We start from the raw sequence: 23201 nt of genomic DNA, 5'->3' as shown, positions 1-23201 counted from the left end.
TGTATTATGAATGTTTTTTTTCGATTATTATTATCTTAACGATTTAGATTTATATTTAGCTTCGTTGGCAAATTCCCCATTTCATATCACATGACATTCTCTTAAGTATTGCTCTTTTATGACGAACATGGTAAAATATTTACACATGAAAGAATCAACTCCCAAGAGTGGCATCACATGGTCTGGAATGTGCACAACAAACAACAAAACTAAAAAGCTCTATTCTGACCTTTATTGGCACACGGCGGCCATGTTTATTTTTCAAGAGGATTCTTTGTTAAACCCATATAAATTTATTCTCAAGCACTTAAATGTGAGGCTACGCGTGGTGGAATCTATCATTTCAAAGCAATATGGCTGCCGCGTCCTAAAGGGCCATCAATACACTTTGGTTAAGAGGTGGATTCAGATCAAAAAAGTATAATGATCGTTACCTTCATCAAAGCAGTCGTCTACCAACGTAGCATCCGCTAGAGAAATCACTGAACTACTCTGTAACATTAATAAAAGCATCTACTTGAAAATTAAAACTTATTTCAGTCCAAAGTGAAGATTTCAACCTGAGTAAAATTAATTTTTCAGTGCAAAAGTGATTAACAAACTGATTACACTCCATCCCACTCATTACGCGGACCATATCCACGCATTGGTGTAACAATGAGACAATAGCCCACGTCAGTAGACGTCTATGTACGTAATGTTTCAAAGACATTCAAGCAAACTATATCAAAATCTCGGAGTTTTAATTTTTAGAGAAATCTCGAATATCTATAAGAAGCTTGTTTGATTGAAATATGCGTCAAGCTAAAGTCGGCTCAGTCGGGTTGGTTCATTTTCACGTGCAGTGAAACATCACCCATGGCAACGACGCATTCTCGGTGCGTTTGTTTTGGTCCGCGCCAAGAAAAAAGGCATCTGATCTTGACTTCCCGTGCCGTCCTTTCACACTTGATTCCCTTCTCAATCAATACTTCTTTCAAGGGAACACAGACACGGGCGAAAAAACGCACTGCGCATGCTTGGAAGTTGGGCTGGAAATTCGCAAACACTTTGTGTTTACAAATAAAACCATTGGAGATTTACCGGCGTTTGGTAATTCTTTAAGTTAAAACCGTTCGTGGAAAGTTAGTGCTAATTTCCTCCTAAAATATCACTTTAGTTGTTTTCTTTCCCTGGTCAAATAATACGAGAGAAAAATTCTGGTAAATCTCCAATGGTTTTATTTGTAAACACAACGCGTCTAGAATTTCCCGCAGAACTTTCGAGCGAATCGCAGTGCGTTTTTTAACCGTGTCAAGGGCATACTATTGGGATTCGAAGTAAAAAGGCCAAAAGGATTGTTCACGTGAGTGATAACTGGGGTTTGTTTGGGTACGAAACTGCGAACTCTCAGCTCGGCTGATTTTCCGAACATGCGCAGTAGATCATCGCTGGTATCGATGAAGACGAAGAAAAAGATCATAAATACTTACTTTTCCGAGGTGTAGCCGACCACTTGACGAACGCGAAGTTAGCAACATGTAACTGGAGAACAGAAAACAGTGACGAACGCTTTCTTTTCGAGTTTCGCTTGACTTGAGCGATATGCCACCAAATGTTTTACCTTTACGACTCTCTGTGACTTGAATTAAGTTACCTACAAACATGATCATGGCATTCTGAGCTTTGCTTCTTGTTAAGTTACAGTCAAACTAAGAAAACCGTGAACAAATGCAGTCCGATTTCGACCGAATAACAAAAAATAATAAAAAAAGGGAAATGGAGACACTCATGGCAATTACTTTCACGATTGTTGGTTTCTAAACCTGAGTCCTTCCATGGCATGAAAAACGGCAATGCCAACGTGCGTATACAGCTATTTTTTAAAAAAGGTTGGTGAAGGTTTTGTTGCATGTTGCATGTTGCATGTTGCATGTTGTATGTTGATTGTTGCATGGTGCATGGTGCATGGTGCATGGTGCATGGTGCATGGTGCATGTTGCTTGTTGCATGTTGTATGTCGCGTGTTGCATGTCGCATGCTGCATGTTGCTTGTTGCATGGCGCATGGTGCATGTTGTATGTTGCATGTTGCTTATTGCATGTTGTGTGTTGCATGTTGCATGTTGCGTATTGCATGTTGCGCGTTGCATGTTGCACGTTGCATTTTGCATGTTGAATGTTGCATGTTGCATGTTGCATGTTGTATGCTGCATGTTGCGTGTTGCATGTTGCGTGTTGCATGTTACGTGTTGCGTGTTGCATGTTGCATGTCAGCACAGAAAAAAAATACCGGGAAAACGTACGCAAAGTTTAGGAAAATTTCATATCGTTGTGACCTTTCGCTGAATTCACATAGCGCGTAGTGCAGTTCGCACTTTGTATCCAACATACCACAAAACCTTCGCAGCCTTTTTTGAAATAGCTGTATACCGCGTAAACAGGGACGAAAGGCATTACGGCGGCTCGTAAGAATTAAGCCGAACAAGTATGGCGCACTGGCCGCCGAAAGCAAACAGCTAGGCACTACTCTTCCCACTAATTAGAATAGACCAGTATCGAGTTCCAAATTACCGCTGTGTTCCTTGATTACAGGCTCATTTACACAGGGTTAGCGTCGAATCAGAGTTTAAATATTCACAAATACCAACAGTAAAGTAAAGAATGTACAACTTTAATAATACTAACACTTTGAAATTCCACGAACCTTCACTGGAACAAATAAAAGTTTTGCAGGAAATCGATGCTTACTCTGTTGAAATGAGTCTGTAATCAGGGAACACAGCAGTAGTTTGGAACTCGAATCTAGTCTATTATAGAGCGTAGGGAGGCATATTGGTGTACCAAGCAATAGGAACTTTCTGCACATTTTTTGCATAAAAGCAAAGTTTATTTCCTCGAGGACACAACATATATTGTTTTGGTACACTAACATGGCCGCTGTGACGTCACGTGAAAACTCTCTATAGACCGAGTCAGTTGGGATTTTTTAACGCCTCGTTAACCTCAAGTGATTTCAAATCGACCACTTGATACCATTGTACCACGTGGACAAGTTTATAACACCATGTGATCGAAGTGCCGTCACGATGTTATCACGCGGAGTGCAAAAACCTTGTCCACATGGAACAACAGTAGCATCACGTGGTCGATTTTGAATACACTTGCCGTTAGCATAACAGACGCTACGCGTACGAAGGCGAATTAGGTCACATTGTACCTTGTCTTATGAATATTTGGTTGACATCAAGAAGCATCTCACATCCTTCGGCGATCTGTCGCTCTATCGACAAATTTTTACGTATGTTCTCTGTTTCACTTACTTCGTCATGCATTACCTTGAAAAGAAAATATAACAACCAATGAAAAACCACTAAAAGCCTGCAAATTTAGTTGGGGATTTTTGAGTTTCGGCGGAGACCAAAGCGAAGGCTGGCTTAAAGTAGAAAAATTATTACCATGGAATGCGTGCTCAGAGTGGAAAACCGCTTACAACGGAACGCGGGCTCATGGTACGAGAGTGCCTATCAGGAAACGTTGGCTCATGCAGGGTATGAGAACGCTTTTCGAGGAGAGCGGGATCAAGACAGAAAAACGATTTCCGTGGAGCGCGAGCTCAGAATACCAGGGTGCTTTGCGTGTAGCATATGCTCACGAGCACAGGGGTATTAACGAGGAACGCGGGCTCAGCGTCCGTGGAGAGAGGGCCAAGGGTTTATGAGTGCATACCATGGAACGCGGAATTAAGGTACAAGAGTGTTTAGTGAAGAGTACGGGTTCAGGGTACGAGGGTGTTTACACCCAAACGCATCTGAGTATCTGAGTGTCTTCTTAGGAACGTTGGTATAGAGAGAGGAACGTTGGTGTAGAGAGAGGAACGTTGGTATAGAGAGAGGAACGTTGGTGTAGAGAGTTTTCGCGGGACGTCACAGCGGCCATTATGGGGTACCAAAACAATACATTTTCGATCCCCCGGGAATTAAACTCTATTTTTATTCAAAAACTGTGCAGAAAGTTTCTATTGTTTGGTACACCAATATAGCCTCAGTATCAGGCCTTCCGGGTGCCTGGGGATATTCGGAGTGCCTGGGGAGAAGGGTAAAGAGCGGAGAGAGGAGGTGGAGTGGAGAGACAATTGGCTCAATATGGCTTCCTTGTAACGTGAGTGAAAAAGCTCTATAGGAGACGTAGGAGCAGGAATCAAGAGAACTTACCGTGGAGAGTTCCTCCAGGATACTCTGCGCATACTCCAATGCATTTCGCTCCACGTGATCATGAGGCGTTAAAGCGAGAAGCTCGTGAAGAGTAATGATGTACGCGGGAACCTGGGAACAAAAAGAAAAAAATATTACTGCCTGTAATGTGATATACAGTCAATGTCATTAACTTATCCACCGAAAAAAGACATTTACACATTTAGACTAAAAGAAATATCACGTGTTTCCTCGAAGATTCTGGCATAAAACAAATGCTGAAATACCATATAATCTTAAATCCTCTCTAAATGGTCGGGGCGTTCTGGATTTTCGATTCACGAGTTGAATTTTAACATTTAAAGTTCAGGTTGACGCACACGAGGCAAAGAATACATAATGAAACACGTGATATTTCTTTTAGTCTAAATGTGTAAATGTGTAAATGTTTTTTTTCGGTGGACAACGTTAATGACATTGACTGTATGTGAGAAGGAAAGAAAGACAGTACACGTATATACTTTGCATTGAGACCACATTATTTCTTTGCATTTTGCCCGGGATTCATCGTTTTCACGTAACTCACTCGGCCGTGCGTCATTTTGGACTAAAGTGCTACTACGACGAAAATCGCTCAAACTTGGATTCAGCTGGAACTTCCTAAGAATACTCTTCAAAGGTCCAATAATCACTGTATGAAGTGTTTTCTCGATATTCAGGACGAAAGTATGATATTTTTACGATTATTTTTTGGAGTCTGTGACGTCATACACTCAACATCGAACATCGCTCCATACATTTCTTTGTAGTTTATGATCAAAATATCAGTAGTAAAGGGAGAAAGAAATACCCAAACACCCCAAAATATAAATTATAGTCAAATAAGCACATTAGCCACCCTTTGGGCTTCATAGGAATAAAATAAATTAAGGATTTATATACAAAGAAATATATGTAGCAATGTTTGATGTTGAGTGTATGACGTCACAGACTCCAAAAAATAATCGTAAAAATATCATACTTTCGTCCTGAATATCGAGAAAACACTTCATACAGTGATTATTGGACCTTTAAAGAGTATTTTTAGGAAGTTTCAGCTGAATCCAAGTTTGAGCGATTATCGTCGTAGTAGCCTTTTAAGCGTATTTTGCTTCCAAAACACACGTCCGTAATGAATCTTACATGTAATTTGAGTAGCTATTTGTTTTAAAGTAATGAATGTACACATTGATACACTAAAGTCGTACTTCAATTCTCTCACATTAAATATTCGAAATCCTTATGTAAACAGAAAAAATATTTAACGACGTTATTTTAAACAGGATATAACGTAAAATATATACTGAAAACAACAAGAATGCCAAGGGAAGAAAGCTAGATAGTACCTCATAAATAAAATAGTATGCGATATCAATATGGAAACAAGGGAAAAAGTGAACGATGAACTCATTCCTATTCAAAATAATTGGTTTAATTCCAGAATTTAAAGCTTTTCTGTACGAAGTAGTCATACCATGATATTATTCGTACCTTTTTTGGGGTTCCCCTTGATCTCAGCTTGTGAGATTTTTCAATTAGAACAAATTTCACGCGGGACAACAACTATACGATACAAATCTTGGCACGAATTTTTTTTTTCTGTTGTGATATAATACATGCAAAGCCACAGAACCGTCGAAGATTGGATGACGCGAATGCGTGAATAACGAAAACGTCAATGAAAATGTGTGCATATCATATGCAACGTAGTGTTTGACAGTTCGTAACAACGTTGCTAAGAAACAAAGATGTTATTATTATTTTGATCTTTGCCTGAACGTGATTACGTGATCAAAGGACAGCGAGAAGAAGGATGACTAATACAAACAATTACAAGGAAAATAGCTATTATTGCGGCGTATCATTCTATATCCTTTTTCTTTAGAAATTATAATTGAGTGTTTCAGTGCACGTACAAATGGACTTCTACAATTATCCAGGCGTTATTCTCGATGTCAAGTTCACTTTGATAACGCCAGAGTTTCCAGTAATGCTGTGTGTAGAGGAAAATTTTTCATGCTTTAAACCCGCTATTCCTCCCTTCAATCTCTGCAGGAACGCACTTATTCTAAAGCCCAATTAAGCTCCTTTAAGTACTGCGATAGAAATCACAGCATGGGAACCATTAGAATCCATTTGTCGTGATGAAAGTCTCTAAGGTTCTTGAATCACTTCCGAATATATGCAGGTCTGTCGTTAAAAACCGTGGAAAACCAAAATGAAAAGAATTTGATATTAGAAATTTGAGGTTTTGAACGACGATATTTTAAAGTAATGATGAACAAAAAGGCTTAAAGACTAATATCAGTACTTTTCAATAATTTACAAGAAATGTTGTTTACAACCTAAAAAGGATCCTCTAAAACAAATTGCAAAAAAAAAAAAAAAAAAAAAAAATTACACAATACTGACCATAACATTCAACAGCGTTCTTCAAGTTAGAGGAAAGCCGAGGCATATTGAATCATAGTAGTTGATGTTAAGCGGTTTTGTTAGTACTGTTGTGATTTAACGACTTGCAATACGTTTTTTATACAACCATTTCAAGACAGCTATTCATCAAGATTTTTTATTCAAAGACATTGTTACTAAGCTTAGAAAAATCAAAGCGAAGAGTCTAGATTGTCAGAGATTAGTCAAGAAAAACGCATTGTTAATAGGCTGTTAATTTAGAGAGAATTTCCTCAGCTCTTTCTCGAGCAACCCTGAAGACAAAGGATGATTTTAAATTAGAGCGAGCACCGGCGTCGAAGGAAAAAACGAGAAAGACCCTGCATACGATGACGACAAGGAAGATAGACAGGTATAAAACAGCCAAGATAACGCTTAAAAACCAAATATTTACGACTCCTTTGTCGTGTTTAGCTTCAAGCAAAATTGCAAGGCTTTATAGCGAGCGCACATCAATAAATGAAATACATTTCCACGTATGGAAAAAAAGGGCCATTAAAAGATTCTGTCAAAGATTAGTCATGAAATAGGTTTAGAATAATCTCACCTTACCTCAAAATGGCTATTTTCTCTCGAAAAATTCGTGCATGATTTTGAACTTTATAATCCCTTCTCAACCGCAGAAAAAAAGCTTTTTTTGTAACTCAAATGACAAAGATAGGTTTTCTAGTATCAAATCAATCTATGTTTTATGTCATCTAACAGATGTAACTTGTTCCGCGAAGACATTCACGTTATTTGGATACCATATTGATCACGTGTCGAATTCGCTTAAGATCAATTAGAAAAATAAATATTTTTGTCCAATGGTAGATGGTTGATGGTAGAGGTTTTGGTTCATGTCAGTGCTCATACCAATTGCCTCAGACTCGATAATAATAAGTGTATGTACTTTTATAAACAAAACCGAATCGGAGGGCTTTTTTTTAAATCGTGACACGAGTCACTTGGTTGTCGTCTCTTGGTCTACCAATCAGTAAAATTTAAACTAAGAAATTCTAGAGCTCTTTTTCTGCATCTATATCTTCTTCTCTTTCTTATTTTGAGTAATATCGAGAGATACAGAGAAGCATAAAACCTCTGGCTACGATATGGAAAGTGAGAAATTATCATTCAAAATTGACCTTTTTTGCATAGACAATTTGAACTCTATTGCTTCATTTTTAGAAAGACCAAAATGCAAAACCAGACATCAATCTTATCGTCGTTTCCCGAAAAAACCTCTGGGCTGATCATGATCAAAGTCCCCGGGGGGGGGGGGGGTACTCTTGCCCGTTTAGGGTAGGGATGTGCCGCTGAGCCCTCTGAACCCTGACCCTGTTCCAGAGTAAAATCGCTGAAATTCATGCCCTGTTCCAGAGCAAGATCGCTGATAAATCATATACTGTTCCGATATTGCGAACATGGAAACCCTGTTCCAGAGAGTAGAGAGCGTGATTTCATAGACCCTGTTCCAGAGCGAGCTCGATTTTATATACCCTGTTCCAGAGTAGAATCGCTGAAAACCATACCCTGTTTGGCGGCACGTACCCTGTATAGCGAAAATAGGAGAGTACCCCCCCCCCCCCCCCCCCCCGGGTCAAAGTCAGGCTAACGGCTTACTCACAGATCTGGTTGGAATTTAGCATGTTCAAGGCTAGCGCAAAATGAAGACATGAAGTTTATACTGATTTTTTCTAGTATAGAATAAAGAAGAAAAGCATTTTAGTGGTAGTGATTTAGAATCTATGTTTTGGCCAATATTTCTTTGCCGTCGACAAGTATTGTTAAAGCAAAATAATAGCGTCAGTAAAGGAAGCTTCAAGAAAACGTAATGACAAAGGGTCGCTATCAGTTCGTGCTTATAACAGACAGACACTCAAGTCAATCAGTCGAAGCATTTTCCCCAGCTTTATCAGTTTGCATTCAAGGAAATACCCCAATAAAAGCAGTATCATAAGCAGTTATAAAGTGAAAGCTTCAAGCAAAAAGAAATCTTGAAAACCATTACCGACATTTTTCTGGAGGAAAAAGAAAAATAAGACTACACTAAAACGTTATGCAATGCGTATTTTCCATCAATCAATGTTACTAACAAATTAGAAATCTCGATGGCTTGTGTGTTTTGTCTTCATCTTTCTAAGCATGAACTTAGGGTTAGCAACGTCGGTGCACCTGCATGATAAAGTAATGGAACAGATATTGGACTATTTATTCAGAAAACAATCTACGTGTTGGTCTCTCGCTATAAATCCACAGAGTACGTTTAAATTTTTCATTGTTATTTTGAGTCCAGAAAATTATATCTTCATAGCGCTTTTTTGTAGCATTGAGCATGCTGAGTATGTAAGAGAATCAGAGAATCCACGACTTAAAATGTTTTTTTTGATAAGGCGTTACTTTTCTATAAAAAATCCAGTTTAAAGTTAGCGAAGTGTATATAGGATATTTTAACGTACTGTACTCGGTTTTGACGCCGCTTTATCGTCTGTTGCTATGCGTCATCTAAAAACTCATTCATCAAAAGCAAAGCTGCATGTGACGAAGCACTCTGAGTTAACTAGCATTTTTTTTGGAACAAAAATAAAGATAACGTTTAATTGATAGCCAATCACGGCCTCTACGCAGTAGGTTGTGGTAAACTTGGTAGATAAAGTGGTCACGATAAGAAAAATTCACTTTCTTGAAGGAGTTTTTCTTCGCTTTGAAACTCTCAAAATACGGCAATAAGCAAAAAATACCAAACTGTAAAATTATTTCATTTTAGATTTAAATTGAACAAATTTTCTTAATGTCATATTTGGATCACGTGTCATCTCTTAAAACCGGTACCCATAGGGTAGCTCGGATATGTCGCTCATATCTCAACTCAAAAGACACCGGCGCTTACCCGTTTGTGGCGAAATTTTCCAAAAAAATTAAGTATCTAGAGAGCCTTCCATTTAAGAAACAAATAAAGCAAAATAAAAGTAGTGCATCGATTAAAGTAGTGGAAGTATCGATCGATAATCTGTCGGATAACCGAAGAGCAGGCAACATTTTCCAACGTACGACAACAAAGCACACGTCACATTGCGTGCATTTAAAAAAATAATAAATAAAGAATAAAATACTTCACTTTAATCCAGTAACCAGTGTCAAATAACCGAGCTATTCCAAACTCCTTTAGAAAACGACTCAAATTTGGCGGCGTCCATACTGAGCTCCGCCAAAGACCGGCAATATTTTCTTGTCAAACTCACAGACTCGCTGAAGTGGAAATGCAAAATGCTTTTAATGTTATATAATCCAGGCGTAGTTCTGACTGAATCAATCTATCTGCGAATTTAATATCCTAAACCGGTGATTTGAAAAATACTCTTTCATTGAGAATACGCTTGAGGCAAGACAATGGACATAAAGCCGAGTCTCATGGACAAATAAAATACATCTCGGTCTAAATACATGTTCCTAATTGATGTGTTGTTTTTTTCCCTCTCTCTCTCTCTCTTATTTAGTGCTAAATATTTAGGTAGAAATCAATGTTCTAGTATATTTGCCTAATAATTGTTTTTAGGGCATATTAATTCATCATGGTAAATTATTTTTTAGCGTGACAACCATCTCTGGAGTCAGAGCTAGACCGGAAGACAAGTATACTGTAAACAAAGGTTGATGCGAAACTTAAAACCTACGATTATTCAGCTTTTAAAAAAAGAAAACTTTCTTTAAGAAAATATTTACAAAATAAAAGTTTTTGGTACTTTGGAACTGTCAGTAGATTCACAAAATAGAAAGTAGCAGGTTGAAGTAAATCACAAAAGAAAATTTGATACGAAAACACGGCTAGTCAAATGTTGATATAAATAAAGGAGTTCAAAAAACTGTCACAGGAAAACCCTTCATTCTTACTTTACTTGTCTTAAGAAAACGCTTAAAATGATATTAGACCACGTTTCAACTGTATTAATCACCAATTTTTGGTTAAAAAAATATATTAATTCTGTTTTTTTCTAATTTTGAATAAATTTTTTAGGACTCCTGTACTAGAGTTCTCTGCGGCTTTGTGTTCAAATATCAAGTTGTTTTTCTCGCGGAGAACACTGAATAAAAACAATTAATTATTTAAAAACTTACTGACTAAAAATTATATCTTCTCTGCTCTGATCACTGAAGCTTGATTTTGCTTTCTATATCTTGGGATATCGATGAAGACGATTTAATTTTGCAAAGAGGTATGCCCTTGTTTTGATGCTCGCGAGACAGGTTGTGCATTGAAAGCCTCGCTGAAGAAAACAATGAGAAAGACCACACTCTCAGCGAACAACTGTCATACGCTAAACACCTTTAATATTCATATACTCAAATGGTTATCCCAATTATTCAAAAACCTAGTGCATATGGGGACATCAAACAAATACAATCGTAAAAAAACATAAGAACTTTGACTTGAACAAATTCACTAAAATATCATTTTAAAAAAATGTAATAACTAAAAAAAAAAAGAAAAAAAAATGAACACTCTCTCCTAATTTCCGAATCATTCAATGTAAAAAAAATTTGGTATTCAGGTGTCAAAATTTAAAATTTTAATTTAAAATGAAAGATATGAAAAAATATATAATCAGCTAGATTTTCCCCGAGGACTGGGGAAGGCTGGAGTAGAGGAGAAAATGCACAGAAATCGTCCGATTTTTAATCAAATAACAAATAAAATTTCATTCTTAAATCACGACTAAATTTTTAATTTTATAAATTTTCAATCTTCTAAGGATGTTGGTTTACTAGTAAGACCAATCTTATAAATTCAAAGAGAAAAGTTACGAAGCGCGTCTTAATTATATTTTTGTAGTCCGTGAACCGTGCGAATTCAGCCATCTTGTTTTTATGGGTATCACCGCTGGACAATACTCTCTCAAGGGCCGGAATGCAATCGTAGCGAAATTGTGACAAACTCGAGAAATTTTGTTAGATTTCGATAAAGATCTATATATGAACTTACTAACAGCGATGAGCGCTTTCTTAACGTTGGACTTTAAAATGCAATCATAATAAGGTTGTTTACTTAAAAAATCATGAATTTTTGAGGTAGATCTCGTTAATCAAACGTCTCTTTTATCGTCTGCGAGTATCGAGAAATAGTTGCGAGACAACTTTAAGACGATTCTCTTTAGCATCTTTGTTTATTTCTAGGCAACGGCAGAAAAGGTTCTGCAATCGGCTATTATTCATAGGTACCGGTATTGTAAATTTTAGCATAGAAGTTTGCACAATAACTTGACGACAGCCATATTGGACGGCAAGAAAAATACAATCGTTTTACGTGACTGGAAGAATTTCCGCGATTTTTATAAAGTTCTGCCATCCAACATGGCTGCCGACATGTGATAGTGCAAAACCTCACCTATCTACTTTATGTGTCGTTCCGTTTGTGTTTTGGTTAGTTTAGTCTCTGTTAATTTGTTAAATTGGTTTCGTTCAATGTTGTCGTTCTGCATAGTTTCTGTTTCGATTTTATTTTTCTGTGTGGTTTTTCAATTTCTGTTAATTTTTCCTGCTTGTTCTTGCGACTGGTTATTTGCTCATGGCTCCGGCATTTGTTTCTTTGTCCGTCCGTCCGTCCGTCCGTCCGTCCGTCCGTCCGTCCGTCCGTCCGTCCGTCCGTCCGTCCGTCCGCCCGCTCGTCCGTCCATTTATTCACTCGTAGTGCTTGCAATGTTTTTCAGTGGTCTCTTTTTTGCTTGTTTGTTATTTTGTTTTGTTTGAGGGGGGAGGGTGATACAACTGCTTGAAAAATCTCCGTAATTTGATTGCCTGAGAAGAACAGCATTGACTTAATCGCCTACGGCTAGAACTTGCAATTTAAATCTTGCCATAGATATACCATGAGTGTCATTAACGCCAAAGATCGCTATTACCTATCACCTATTTTTTATACCAATACCGATTTATAACATTTCAAAAAGCAATGGCTAAAAAAGTAATCGCACTAAGAACAAAAGCAAAAAATTGCACTGAAGCATAATCTGTTTGGCCGAGATCGAAAAAATACTGTACAGGAAAAACCAATTTCTTCTGTTTTTGAAACATTCTTTCTTTCTTTGCTTCTGCTTTCCAAACTTACTACCATTATCGTTGAAGTGTGACCCGCGAAGTTCGATGTCTCGTTTGCCGACTAGCATTTCAACGACCGTCAATTAAAGAACTGAAATAAAAAAGACAATATAAAGGGAAATCTTGGACAGTCTAAAATCTCCTCCAAGATATTGTTTTTATTTCAGTTCTTTGATTGGCGGTCGTTGAAATGCTAGTCAGCGTCGAACTTCAATGATAATGGTAGTAAAAAGTGAAGAAAAAAATGCAAAAAGTAACAAAAACTTACAGCTTAAGTAGGAAATCCTTTTTTTGTCGAATTCAACATAAGCGCAGTTATGTAACACTCAAATGGTATTACATCAGTGCTTATGACAGTGCTATTAACTTTGTATTGGAACATTTTAGTTGCTACGTAACGGCAAAGTACGTGCCGGTACGGCAAAAGATATGATTTTTCACCTCCTTGCTAAACGTAAATTTTTCTACTAGTGACAGTGTACAAATACTAATTATTATTATTTTCTATTAATTAGATAGAATAAACTTTAAATTTTTTAGCGTATGATGAGTTTCGCTAAAAAGAGATTGAAAAAAAGAATTAAAAAAAATATCATTATTGAATAAAAAACATCAAAAAATAAACTTATAGTAAACGGTAATCAAAATTTTCAACGCTACCAAATCTAACGAGCTACTAACTCTAACTAGCCACTTAATCTAACAAGCCACTAAATGAATCCAACTCCAAAGAGGGGATTTGAGTAGATTTGAACTAGGAGAATGGCCACTAAATGAAGGCAACTCCAAAGAGGGGATTTGAATAGATTTGAATAGGAGAATGTAAGATTGAGTTCATTGTAGAGGCTAAAAAATATGCCACACGCAAACGAATGAGAAACAGAAAAAAAAAAAAAAAAGGTAGGAAATCATTGAAGATAGATACAAAAATTAATTTCAAAATTAAATCTACTTTCGTAAACGTGGGTGTATTCCTACGGATTAATTTTGAGAATTGACTATTTTAAGAACAATATCTGAAATTTATTTCTGAATGTGAAATTTTGTCTATTTTTTAGTATTGTAGTTATGTAAAAAGTAAGAATAGACAGTATTTTATATTCTTACCTTGAAAAATCGGCGTAGATTCATGAGTAACGTTTTCTCCAAATAAAGACAATGTGTTTTGGTTCGAAGATACTGAATCACAAAATGTAACTCAAAGCCACCAGTTTGTCAACGATAAAAGTCGAGAAAACAAAATTCAAGCTTTGCAGAAAGAAAATGTATCTCTTTCTTGGTTCTTCTAAGAGTTACTTGGTTTAAACGAATGCATTAAAAGTCGATCAAAACACCAACTGGGATTTCGTGCAGAAATCGTGTTAACGGGTCTTGAAATCCCAACACGATTTGCATTTTTTCCTGGCATTTGAAAGACTAATTGATATGATCTGAAGAGCTCCCAGGAAGAAAGTTGGTCAATAGCTTTAAATTGATTGGTGACTTGTTTAGTCTATCAAGATTCTGCAATCTTATTTTACAATTTTACTCCATTCATATAGTTCCTAAATTTCATCTTCATCGAAAGAAAAACTAGCAACTACGAATGTCTTAGTCACGAGCAATGAAAACTTTGATGAATGCGTTGCTTAGAAAGTAAACTAGATAAATTAAAATAGATTAGAAATTTATTACCACTTAGTTCACAATTTTACTCATTTACATAGTTCCCAAATTTCATCTTCATTCAAAGCAAACCTACTTTCCACCACGAATTTCTTCAACAGAAACGAAAACTTTAATGAATGTGTTGCCTTTAAATTAAACTTTGAGAGTCCACTTAAGAATGAACAAAGCTACACCAGTGCATAGAAAAGCTAGTCGCTAATGAGAATACAAATGATTTTTTTAAAGTGTAAGTTTGAAAGCAAGAAAATAAATGCTCGAGGCATTGTTTAGCTTTGAATTTTTGTAATGAAATTTAAGCGTATTTTTCAGCGTAATTTATTCGAAAACTACTATCATATAGAATTATACCAGTTAAAAATTCCTTTATACTTGTCCAAATTACTTGAGATAATCGTATGTATTTGCATAATTTTGTTTGTTTGTCGTCGTAGTAGTTGTATTTTGAATGTAAAAAGAACTTACATGTCAGTGTTCCATGTCTTGATCTCTTCATTTTAATTGCAAGCCTTAAGGTGTAATATTTTTACGCTATTAGTTTTCTAAACCGTTGAAAATAGTAGCCCGAAGCGACGATAACGCCCGACTTGGATGGAATTGATTTATTTGAAAAATATCTTTTGTTCGCAAGTGTCTTAACTACGCATGTGGGAATTCGGTAAATTCTTATAATCATTCCTCGAGCGGCAGCCAAGTTGCTTGGAAAGAGACAAGTTTATGTGGGAATCAAGGGTGATGTATCGGTAATACACTCACAATTCTCGGTTTCCATTCCTGGACTTACCATTACATGTGAGTAGAGTTGTTTAGGTCTTTTCCTAGATTCAAGGGTTTTTCTACGGGCTCTCCGGTTTTCTCCCTTCGAAACACGGTTGTGCAGTGCGCATCCAGGTATTTTTTAAATGGGGTCCTAAAATGGCCACCACCCAGAAAAAGCTGGTAAGATTGGCTTCACAAATGGGGGCCCCAATTTCGTTGTACCGTGAGCGTAAAGAAAATGATTGGCTACACAAGATCTTACAAAAAGTGGTTCCATGGAACCCACGGAACCACCCTTGGAGCCGCCACTGCTGTGACTGTTGGCCATAAGCGATCGTTCCAATCCTGGGTATTAATGAAGGTTAATAAGTTTGTATATTATCAAATTGTTTCCATGAAGTCTAGGCCATTTTGGTGAAAAAAATACTAGCAAAACCTCAAGAAATTACGCTTAAGAGATGAGGTACGGATAGTACTGCAAGCTCTTTATCACGCAATATTGCGAACCGATGGGAACGATACATTGTTCAAATTTATATTCTTTAGAGTAATAGCCTGCGTTGCATCCAGAATTTTCTTCGTAAAGCCTTTACGAAGACAATTTCAGATTCAACGCTGGCTATAGAGTAACTGTATTTGGTAATCATATCACAGTACCAAACAAGGAATACATAAACTTATGGGAGTCGAAAACCATGCTCTGAAATATTCAGATATGCAAATTAGGAGTTTTGATACCATATTTGGAATTAAGAGTTTGGTTTCAAGATGGCCGCTTCTCTCGCATATCAAACTTTTCGGTCAATTTCCTGACTTTCAAACTGAAGGTTTACTGAATCTTTCAATCAAACGTTTTAGATATCTGTCTTTAATATAGTTTTGGGAATTTTTGAAGCAAGGGGACGTGATTTAAATACTGGAAAGACATTTGTCTTGAAAAAGGTTGAATATTACGACCCTCCTAGTAAGTCAACAAGGAACAACTTTTCGTCCGAATAGAAAGGTTTGATGCTCCACAAAAGTTTAAATTTTCATTGAAAACTCTTCTCTTTGACCCCAAGCCCTTTCCCCAAATAAAAACGTAACGTATCTTATGTTGTTTCTATTCATGCAGATACAAGTGAAAAACGTCTGCGCATGCTCTGAGTGCATATGCAAATTAGGCGAACTTCTTCATACTATTTTTGAAATATGTAAATTTGACATTCAAATTTGCCTGATAAATTGATTTAGAGTCAAACTCTTCCCATTCTTAGAAAACGTGCTGAAATGCACGCATGCACAAAAGATTTTCTCTAGTGTCACTTCAAAGAAGCACTTCAATCTCAACACTAGCCGTGGACGTTTTCATTTGAATTTCGACTTCCTGTATTCGAAACTCTAATTGACTGGATATACCAAGGATTTTAGTAACTGGATTTCAAATACGCCTCCCATTGGCTGTATCTTTACGGTAGGTTTTAGCGAATAGTAATTTGACATTGAAATGGCTTTACTTCCGCTATGCAAGCTTGTGCTTGCCCAGAGTGTGCTTTAAAGAAATTTTGTTCTTTCCATGATGATCCTTTTCCTACTTTTCATTACTTTGCATAGCGAATTGCAACTCGAGTCGTCGCGGTAAATTAAAGAGTCTTTTAGAAGCCAAAACCAGGCTAAACCAACATGTTTTTCCTATTGTAGCCAATACATCTCTTTTTGTATAAATACAGATTTTACTGATTCTTGATTTTACTGTAATTAGAGCATAAGTTTTAGTATGTGTAACTCATTTTTTTGGGGGCGTCGCAATCCATCTCATACTACTCTTACTTTCCTTATCTATCTCTGTCTCTGTTCTAAATATTATCTTTATTCTTAGCAAAACTTTACGAAGGACCTGCCCTGAAATGATTCGACTGAACAGTAAATCTAACCGTTCAGCAAAAGGAAGTATTTTAAGTAGCAAACTGGAAGTCCTTGTGGTCAGTCACATGACCTTTGAAATTGCGGCTTTTTCGAGAAAAAAAAATCTTACTTTTGCTTCATGACAGGATTTCCTTTTTCTTAAATTCTAATAGTTTCAGGAGGAGGTAAATTGGAGGTTTAGTAAATCCTTCAGGAATTTTTTTCGTTTTATTTTAGCGGTTTTTGCGCGGAGCAGTTGGACCCAGAAATACGTACGTCATAACTTAAAAGCTCTTTTGAAATACGACGTATGGCCTCTCATCAACTGAATTATGAGCAAACGAAAATTCTAGAAGAATTGTTGGAAGGAAAATGAATCCAGCCGACTCGTAATACTCATGTCTGATGAACAATATGGATTATTTAATAACAGCAAAAAGGGTTAATATCACTTTGAATAAACACGAGTTTAATAAAAAAAATTAGAATTTTTGAAATATTTCTAATAAAATGCCAGCTAGTGTGTGTAATCTATTTAACACAAAGTCAAAATAAAAATTTGTGGCGAACAAAATTTTTCCAACAGAAATTAAGGGAATTATTATAAAAACAGATTCACGAATAACAGGAACTGGGCATTTTTTTTTTTTTTTGGCTGAATGCGACATTAAACAAAAGATGCGGACATTTTCCTTATGAATTACAATGTAATCCTCATTTTCTGCGAGCGGTAATTTTGGTATTACAAGAAGTTCAAATGAGGAATAGACCTGTGAATAATAATTTAAGACGCAAATTTGTAGATGAATTAAAAAATTAAGGAAAAAAAGAATTAATTGTGTTGTTGAGTTTTAGTTTTGACAATTATAGTTCTATAACAGATCAAGGATCTCTGGTTTTTGAGCTATGAATGAATATTTGTAGTGTAACGGTCTTTATAAAGCACTTAGAAATGCTCGTTCCTCGCTAAGAAGAGGCTGATTTAAGAGTATATTTTAGTTATAAGGTGCACATCTAGTTAAGGTGATATAGATTTGTACGCTTGAGCTTTAAAACGTACAAGAATATAAACATTGTACAGTACCTTTAGCAATCTGCGTAGAATATTTACCAGTGACAAACGTTCAAAACCACCCTTTGTCTATTCCATATGTCGATAATGATAAGCCAAAGTAGAATGCTAGCGATTTGAGTACACGTAGTCTGAGCAAGCGAATGAAATGGGTAGTGCCCTGAGGTAGGGCAGCACTCGTTGTAGTATTTTATGGATTATGACTGGCTGAAAGCGGAACTAAACGAAAACAGAAACCCAAAACAAAGCTAGACATCTTAAATTATGTGAGGTAATGTAATAACATTAAGATGTGACATAAGGATAACGATGAAAACCGCGATATGTCGGTATTGTACAATTGATATGTAGATATGAAGTAAACATAAAATGAATGTCTGTGAAGTAGTGATAAATATTTACATGCGTCTTAGATAATCGTTCCGCAGACAGATACGGCTGTCATGAGGAGATGAAATTGCAAATTGAGAGGAAGTGGATTTTTGAAATAGATAATCTAAAATAATAAAGAATCGATTTTTTAAGGTAATTAATGGAGTTAAGAAGAAAGGGATGATGAGGTTAATAGACAAATAAAAGAGAGATGAAAAGGAAGGGAGAAAAAGAAGAAAGAAGGAAAGAAAAACGAATGAAATGGAATGAAAATAATAATAAATAAATAAGGAGAAATGAAAAATAAAGAAGAAGTACCAGGAAGGAAGAATGTGACAGGAAGGGAAGGAAGAGAGAAATAGAAAGAACGTAAGATAGACAGAGAGAAAAAAGAACGAACGAACGAACGAACGAACGGACGGACGGACGGACGAACGAACGAACGAACCGAACGAACCGAACGAACCGTACGAACCGTACGAACGAACGAACGAACGAACGAACGAACGAACGAACGAACGAACGAACGAACGAACGAACGAACGAACGAACGAACGAACGAACGAACGAACGAACGAACGAACGAACGAACGAACGAACGAACGAAAGAATGAAAGAAAGAATGAAAGAAAAAAAAAAGAAAGAAAAGAAAGAAAGAAATGGGAAAAATGCACTATTATTCCTTATTCTACTCCTACGTACGTACGAGTAAAGTAAGGAACCAATAAGACAGAACAAATAAGTTTATACAAGCTCTTACAATTAACCACTCTCTAACTTGTCAAGAAATGAAAATATTAAAAACGAGCCATTTATGAATAAAGCAATTAAACCCGTTCTAGAACAGCCCATTGCGACCACGTTACAAAAACATCGAATGCCTCCAAACAACAATAATCCCATACTTGCAAAAATGTGTGATTTCTCAGTGATAACTAAATGATTTGAGTTATTATCGCTCAGATTTATCTCGACAGTAATTCAAATTTAATATTGAGTTTGACAGGATTTCAGAGGATTTCTGACGAGAAAGACAAGACTATACTATGAGCAAGATTAACTATCTGGGGGAAAATCTTACATCAAACATAAGATGTCATCTGGACAGTAAAATGTCATGTTGACTGATCGACAATTCTGGAAATGATGATGTCAGGTAATATACGCATAAATCGGTGAAAACACTACGCTGAGATTATAGAGACACCGACTTGAACGGTTTGAAGGAACGAGAGTAGGTGAGTTAATATTGAAATGATGGAATATATAACAGGTTGGATATAAATAGGGGGAAATGTTAGTCGGAAAAAAAGAGGAAAATCATATTCGAAAAAAGGTTAATTTGATCGAGCGATTTTAAATCAACCTCTGGGCTGATCTACGCCAGGGGACTGCTAACCCACAGATCAATCCCTAGAACAATCTTTGGGTTGATACTAGCTCAGAGATTGAAACTTGAAACCATCTCTGGGTTGATGTAAGGGCACGGCTAACTCAGAGATCAAACCTTGAAACCATCTCTGGGTTGATGTAAGGAAACAGGTAACTCCCACATGAAATTAGGGTTTAGTTTGTTGTGTTTTAAGGAGCAAGTAAAGTCTGAGAACCTAGAGAAAAAGCCCTCGAATACCGCAAAGTATTGTTTTACTTTCGTACTCGACGGGAATAAGTAGCATTTGCGTGCGCTGCAGCTAATGCGCCTCCTCTCATCGCTGCGCTCGTGTTTTCGATCCATAGAACCGTTATCACATGTAAGTAGGATTGTTTGTGTTTTTCCGCCTTCAAGTTTATGGGGTTTTCCGCTTTTCCGGTTTTCCTCCCTCCGCAAAAATAAACTTCAAACTTCGAATTCGATCCGACGTTGAAAGCTCAAATACAAGTCTATGGCTCTAGAGGAATGAGTAATCACTCTTCGCATATTTGAGTAAGATAAAAATCTAGAGTTACACATTGTAATGTCTAATTTAATGTAACTACGCAGTAGTTTCGCGTGACCTTATCTAAGTGGAATATCTGAATGAAAAGTGTGGCCCGGAAGTATATGAGAAGCCATTTCAATGTTATGGCACGTCGTACTGGATACTGAATACATGCTCAATGCTCAGTAAGTCAGTACCGTATGTTTCCTACTTATACGATAACCATTCTTATGAGAAGCCATTTCAATGTTACGGCATGTCGTACTGTGTACATGCTCAATCTCAGTAAGTCAGTACCGTGTGTTTCCTTCTCATACAATAGCCATTCTTATGGAAAGCCATTTCAATGTTACAGCATGTCGTACCTTGTACGTGCTGTAAGTCAGTACCGTATGTTTCATACTCATACGATAACCATTCTTATGGGAAGCCATTTCAGTGTTACGGCATGTCGTACTGTGTACATGCTCAATCTAAGTAAGTCAGTACCGTATGTTTCATACTCATACGATAACCATTCTTATGGGAAGCCATTTCAATGTTACGGCATGTCGTACTGTGTACATGCTCAATCTCAGTAAGTCAGTACCGTATGTTTCCTACTCATACGATAACCATTCTTATGGGAAGCCATTTCAATGTTAGTACCATTTCAATACCAGTTGTTTTAGGGTTCCGTGAGTTAGCCGTCTCAGATCTACTAAGGCGTGCCCAGAGGTTGTCTCAGTGTTTGACAATTTGATGTCTGGTTTGGTTTTGATAATCCATGGTTACTTAAAAAGTACTTGTATCCGAGTGACGTGTCACCAGCTTTGATTCTCGAACTTCAGTGTCGCCACGTGTAAAAGTTAACGGCATCTTCGAGATTTTTCTTTCACAATCATTCTTTGATATAAACCAACATTCTATATCAGGTAATCTCCTTCTCTCAGCCCGAACAAGTCAGCCAATCAGTGAACATTCTGTTCGTAGCTCAATATTTGCTAAATTTTCGGCTCGATAAACAACAGCTTTTACTCAAAAATAAAGAAAATATAACTCATAGGTGGACAGATTCAGTCAAATATCTTTTTGAAATACCATACTTCGTCGTTGTTCGTAGAAAATATTTCGTTTTGCTAAGATAATAGTTTTATTCTTTACAAGTAAAAATTACATGGAAATTTTCGCTGTACATGGCAAACGATGCATTGCACACCTAGATTCCAAATATTCTGGTTCTATTGTAACCCAAACTTCGATTTCCGTTTTTCTGTTGTAAATTATGTTATTTTCCATTCATTATAAGCCATATGTTTTTCTACTGAGTATTATTTCTTTTTCCCCGTTCCAGTACTATAATTCGGCCCCCTCTTTAAAATAATTGGGGGAAATTTCCCCCCACCCGATATACAACCCCCGCCATCCAAGTATACGTTTCCTAGGCGAAAATACCAAGTAGCTTTTTTTTATTACCTAAGATGGCATGATGGTTTGAAACGAGATGGTCACGGATTCCCTGTGGTTTGCGGTTTTCTTCTGAGACGCGCGGGCTCCACAGCAAAAAACGTATCATCACCACAGGAAACCCATTTAAGGACAATGTAAGAACGAACGGAGTTTTTGAATATATTTTTCATTGTACATTGTACTCACCCGGTGCATGGGATAAGTTAAGAAAGACTCCAAAGATCTGCCTCCACACACTTGCTTCTCCTCGTATAGTTTGAGCTGACGATTGAAAGCCGGGCGCTGTTTACATTCCGTTAAAGTCTACGAAAAATACAATAAAAATCGTTACGCTACTTCTAATTCTTAAAGGATTGGTCATTGATTAGCGTGCTTCCATCGGGTTTGGGTGCTACGCCTTGTGCGACTCTTACGCTTCCTTCGTACTTAGCAGCCTTCCGATGGCACCCAAAACTCGATGGAAGCACGTTAATCAATGACCAATCCTTTATTCTTGGACATTAGCCATAACACAGTGGAAAATCATGCGTGCTTCAAGTGGCGACTTCCAACATATTTCCATGTCACCAAATGGAGCCCAACTCAGTAATATGCAGATTCAATTCAGATAACGGCTTTAGTAGAGCGTAATCTAGTTACAGATTAATAGCTATGATATTATAATGAAAAATGCACAAACACAAACTCTTGCCATCCAAAACATTTTCCAATACAAATATTAATGTTCCACAGGCAGCCCAAGGTGTATTATGGGCCTGGGCATGTGATGGTGCAAAAACACATTTACAAACTGAAGTTTGAATTATTACCTGTAGACTGTAGTGATGGTTTCGTACGTACTCCTGGTAGATACTGAGCATGGGCAGAAGCATGTCAAACAAATCACCTGTTGAACCAATCAATCGAAAATAAACAATAAACACACATGCAAACACTAGCACACCCTCCGGCTCAGCAATGCATTGGCTTCTCATGTCACGAATTGCGTTCGCTTTTCGCTTTAAAATCTCAAATATTTGAAAATAGTAACTAAGGAAAATACTTCATGTATTTTATGATAAGTGTCTTTACTAAGTTAACAATATGAAGAAACAAAAATGTCTACAATACATGAAGTACATACCATAGGTTTACAAGACATATTATGGTTTGGTTCCTTTCTTCTTATACGAAAATACAAATATCAGAAGCCCTTACAGAATATTTAATAAAAAATATTCTCTGATAAAAACATCTAATCATTCCTCATATTTGACTCTGTGGAGAACCTTCGATTCGCGGTGATTTTGAGTCCAAGTAAAATTTAACTTAACCTTTGACTTTTGTCATTTTTCGCACTTCCACCAGT

General features: G+C 36.8%; 1 protein-coding gene across 1 annotated transcript in view; it reads right to left on the bottom strand.

Moving 5' to 3' along the window:
* Positions 1–23201, bottom strand: part of LOC116293877 (ras-specific guanine nucleotide-releasing factor 1) — a 71532-nt gene that overhangs the window by 19383 nt on the left and 28948 nt on the right. Inside the window, exons 7-12 of the mRNA XM_089037962.1 lie at positions 22663–22739; positions 22040–22156; positions 4193–4303; positions 3199–3316; positions 1473–1636; positions 435–492 (exon numbers count right to left, since the gene is read on the bottom strand). Of these exons, the coding sequence (XP_088894088.1) occupies positions 435–492; positions 1473–1636; positions 3199–3316; positions 4193–4303; positions 22040–22156; positions 22663–22739 (645 nt within the window). The remainder of the gene's footprint in view (positions 1–434; positions 493–1472; positions 1637–3198; positions 3317–4192; positions 4304–22039; positions 22157–22662; positions 22740–23201) is intronic.

Source organism: Actinia tenebrosa, unplaced genomic scaffold, assembly GCF_029948245.1.
Source record: "Actinia tenebrosa isolate PJP-AT-01 unplaced genomic scaffold, QUT_ActTen_1.0 PGA_scaffold5__44_contigs__length_20552954, whole genome shotgun sequence".
NCBI classification, from domain to species: Eukaryota; Metazoa; Cnidaria; class Anthozoa; order Actiniaria; family Actiniidae; genus Actinia; species Actinia tenebrosa.
Note: the sequence above shows the minus strand (reverse complement) of the source record. Positions and strands in the feature narration are given on the sequence as shown.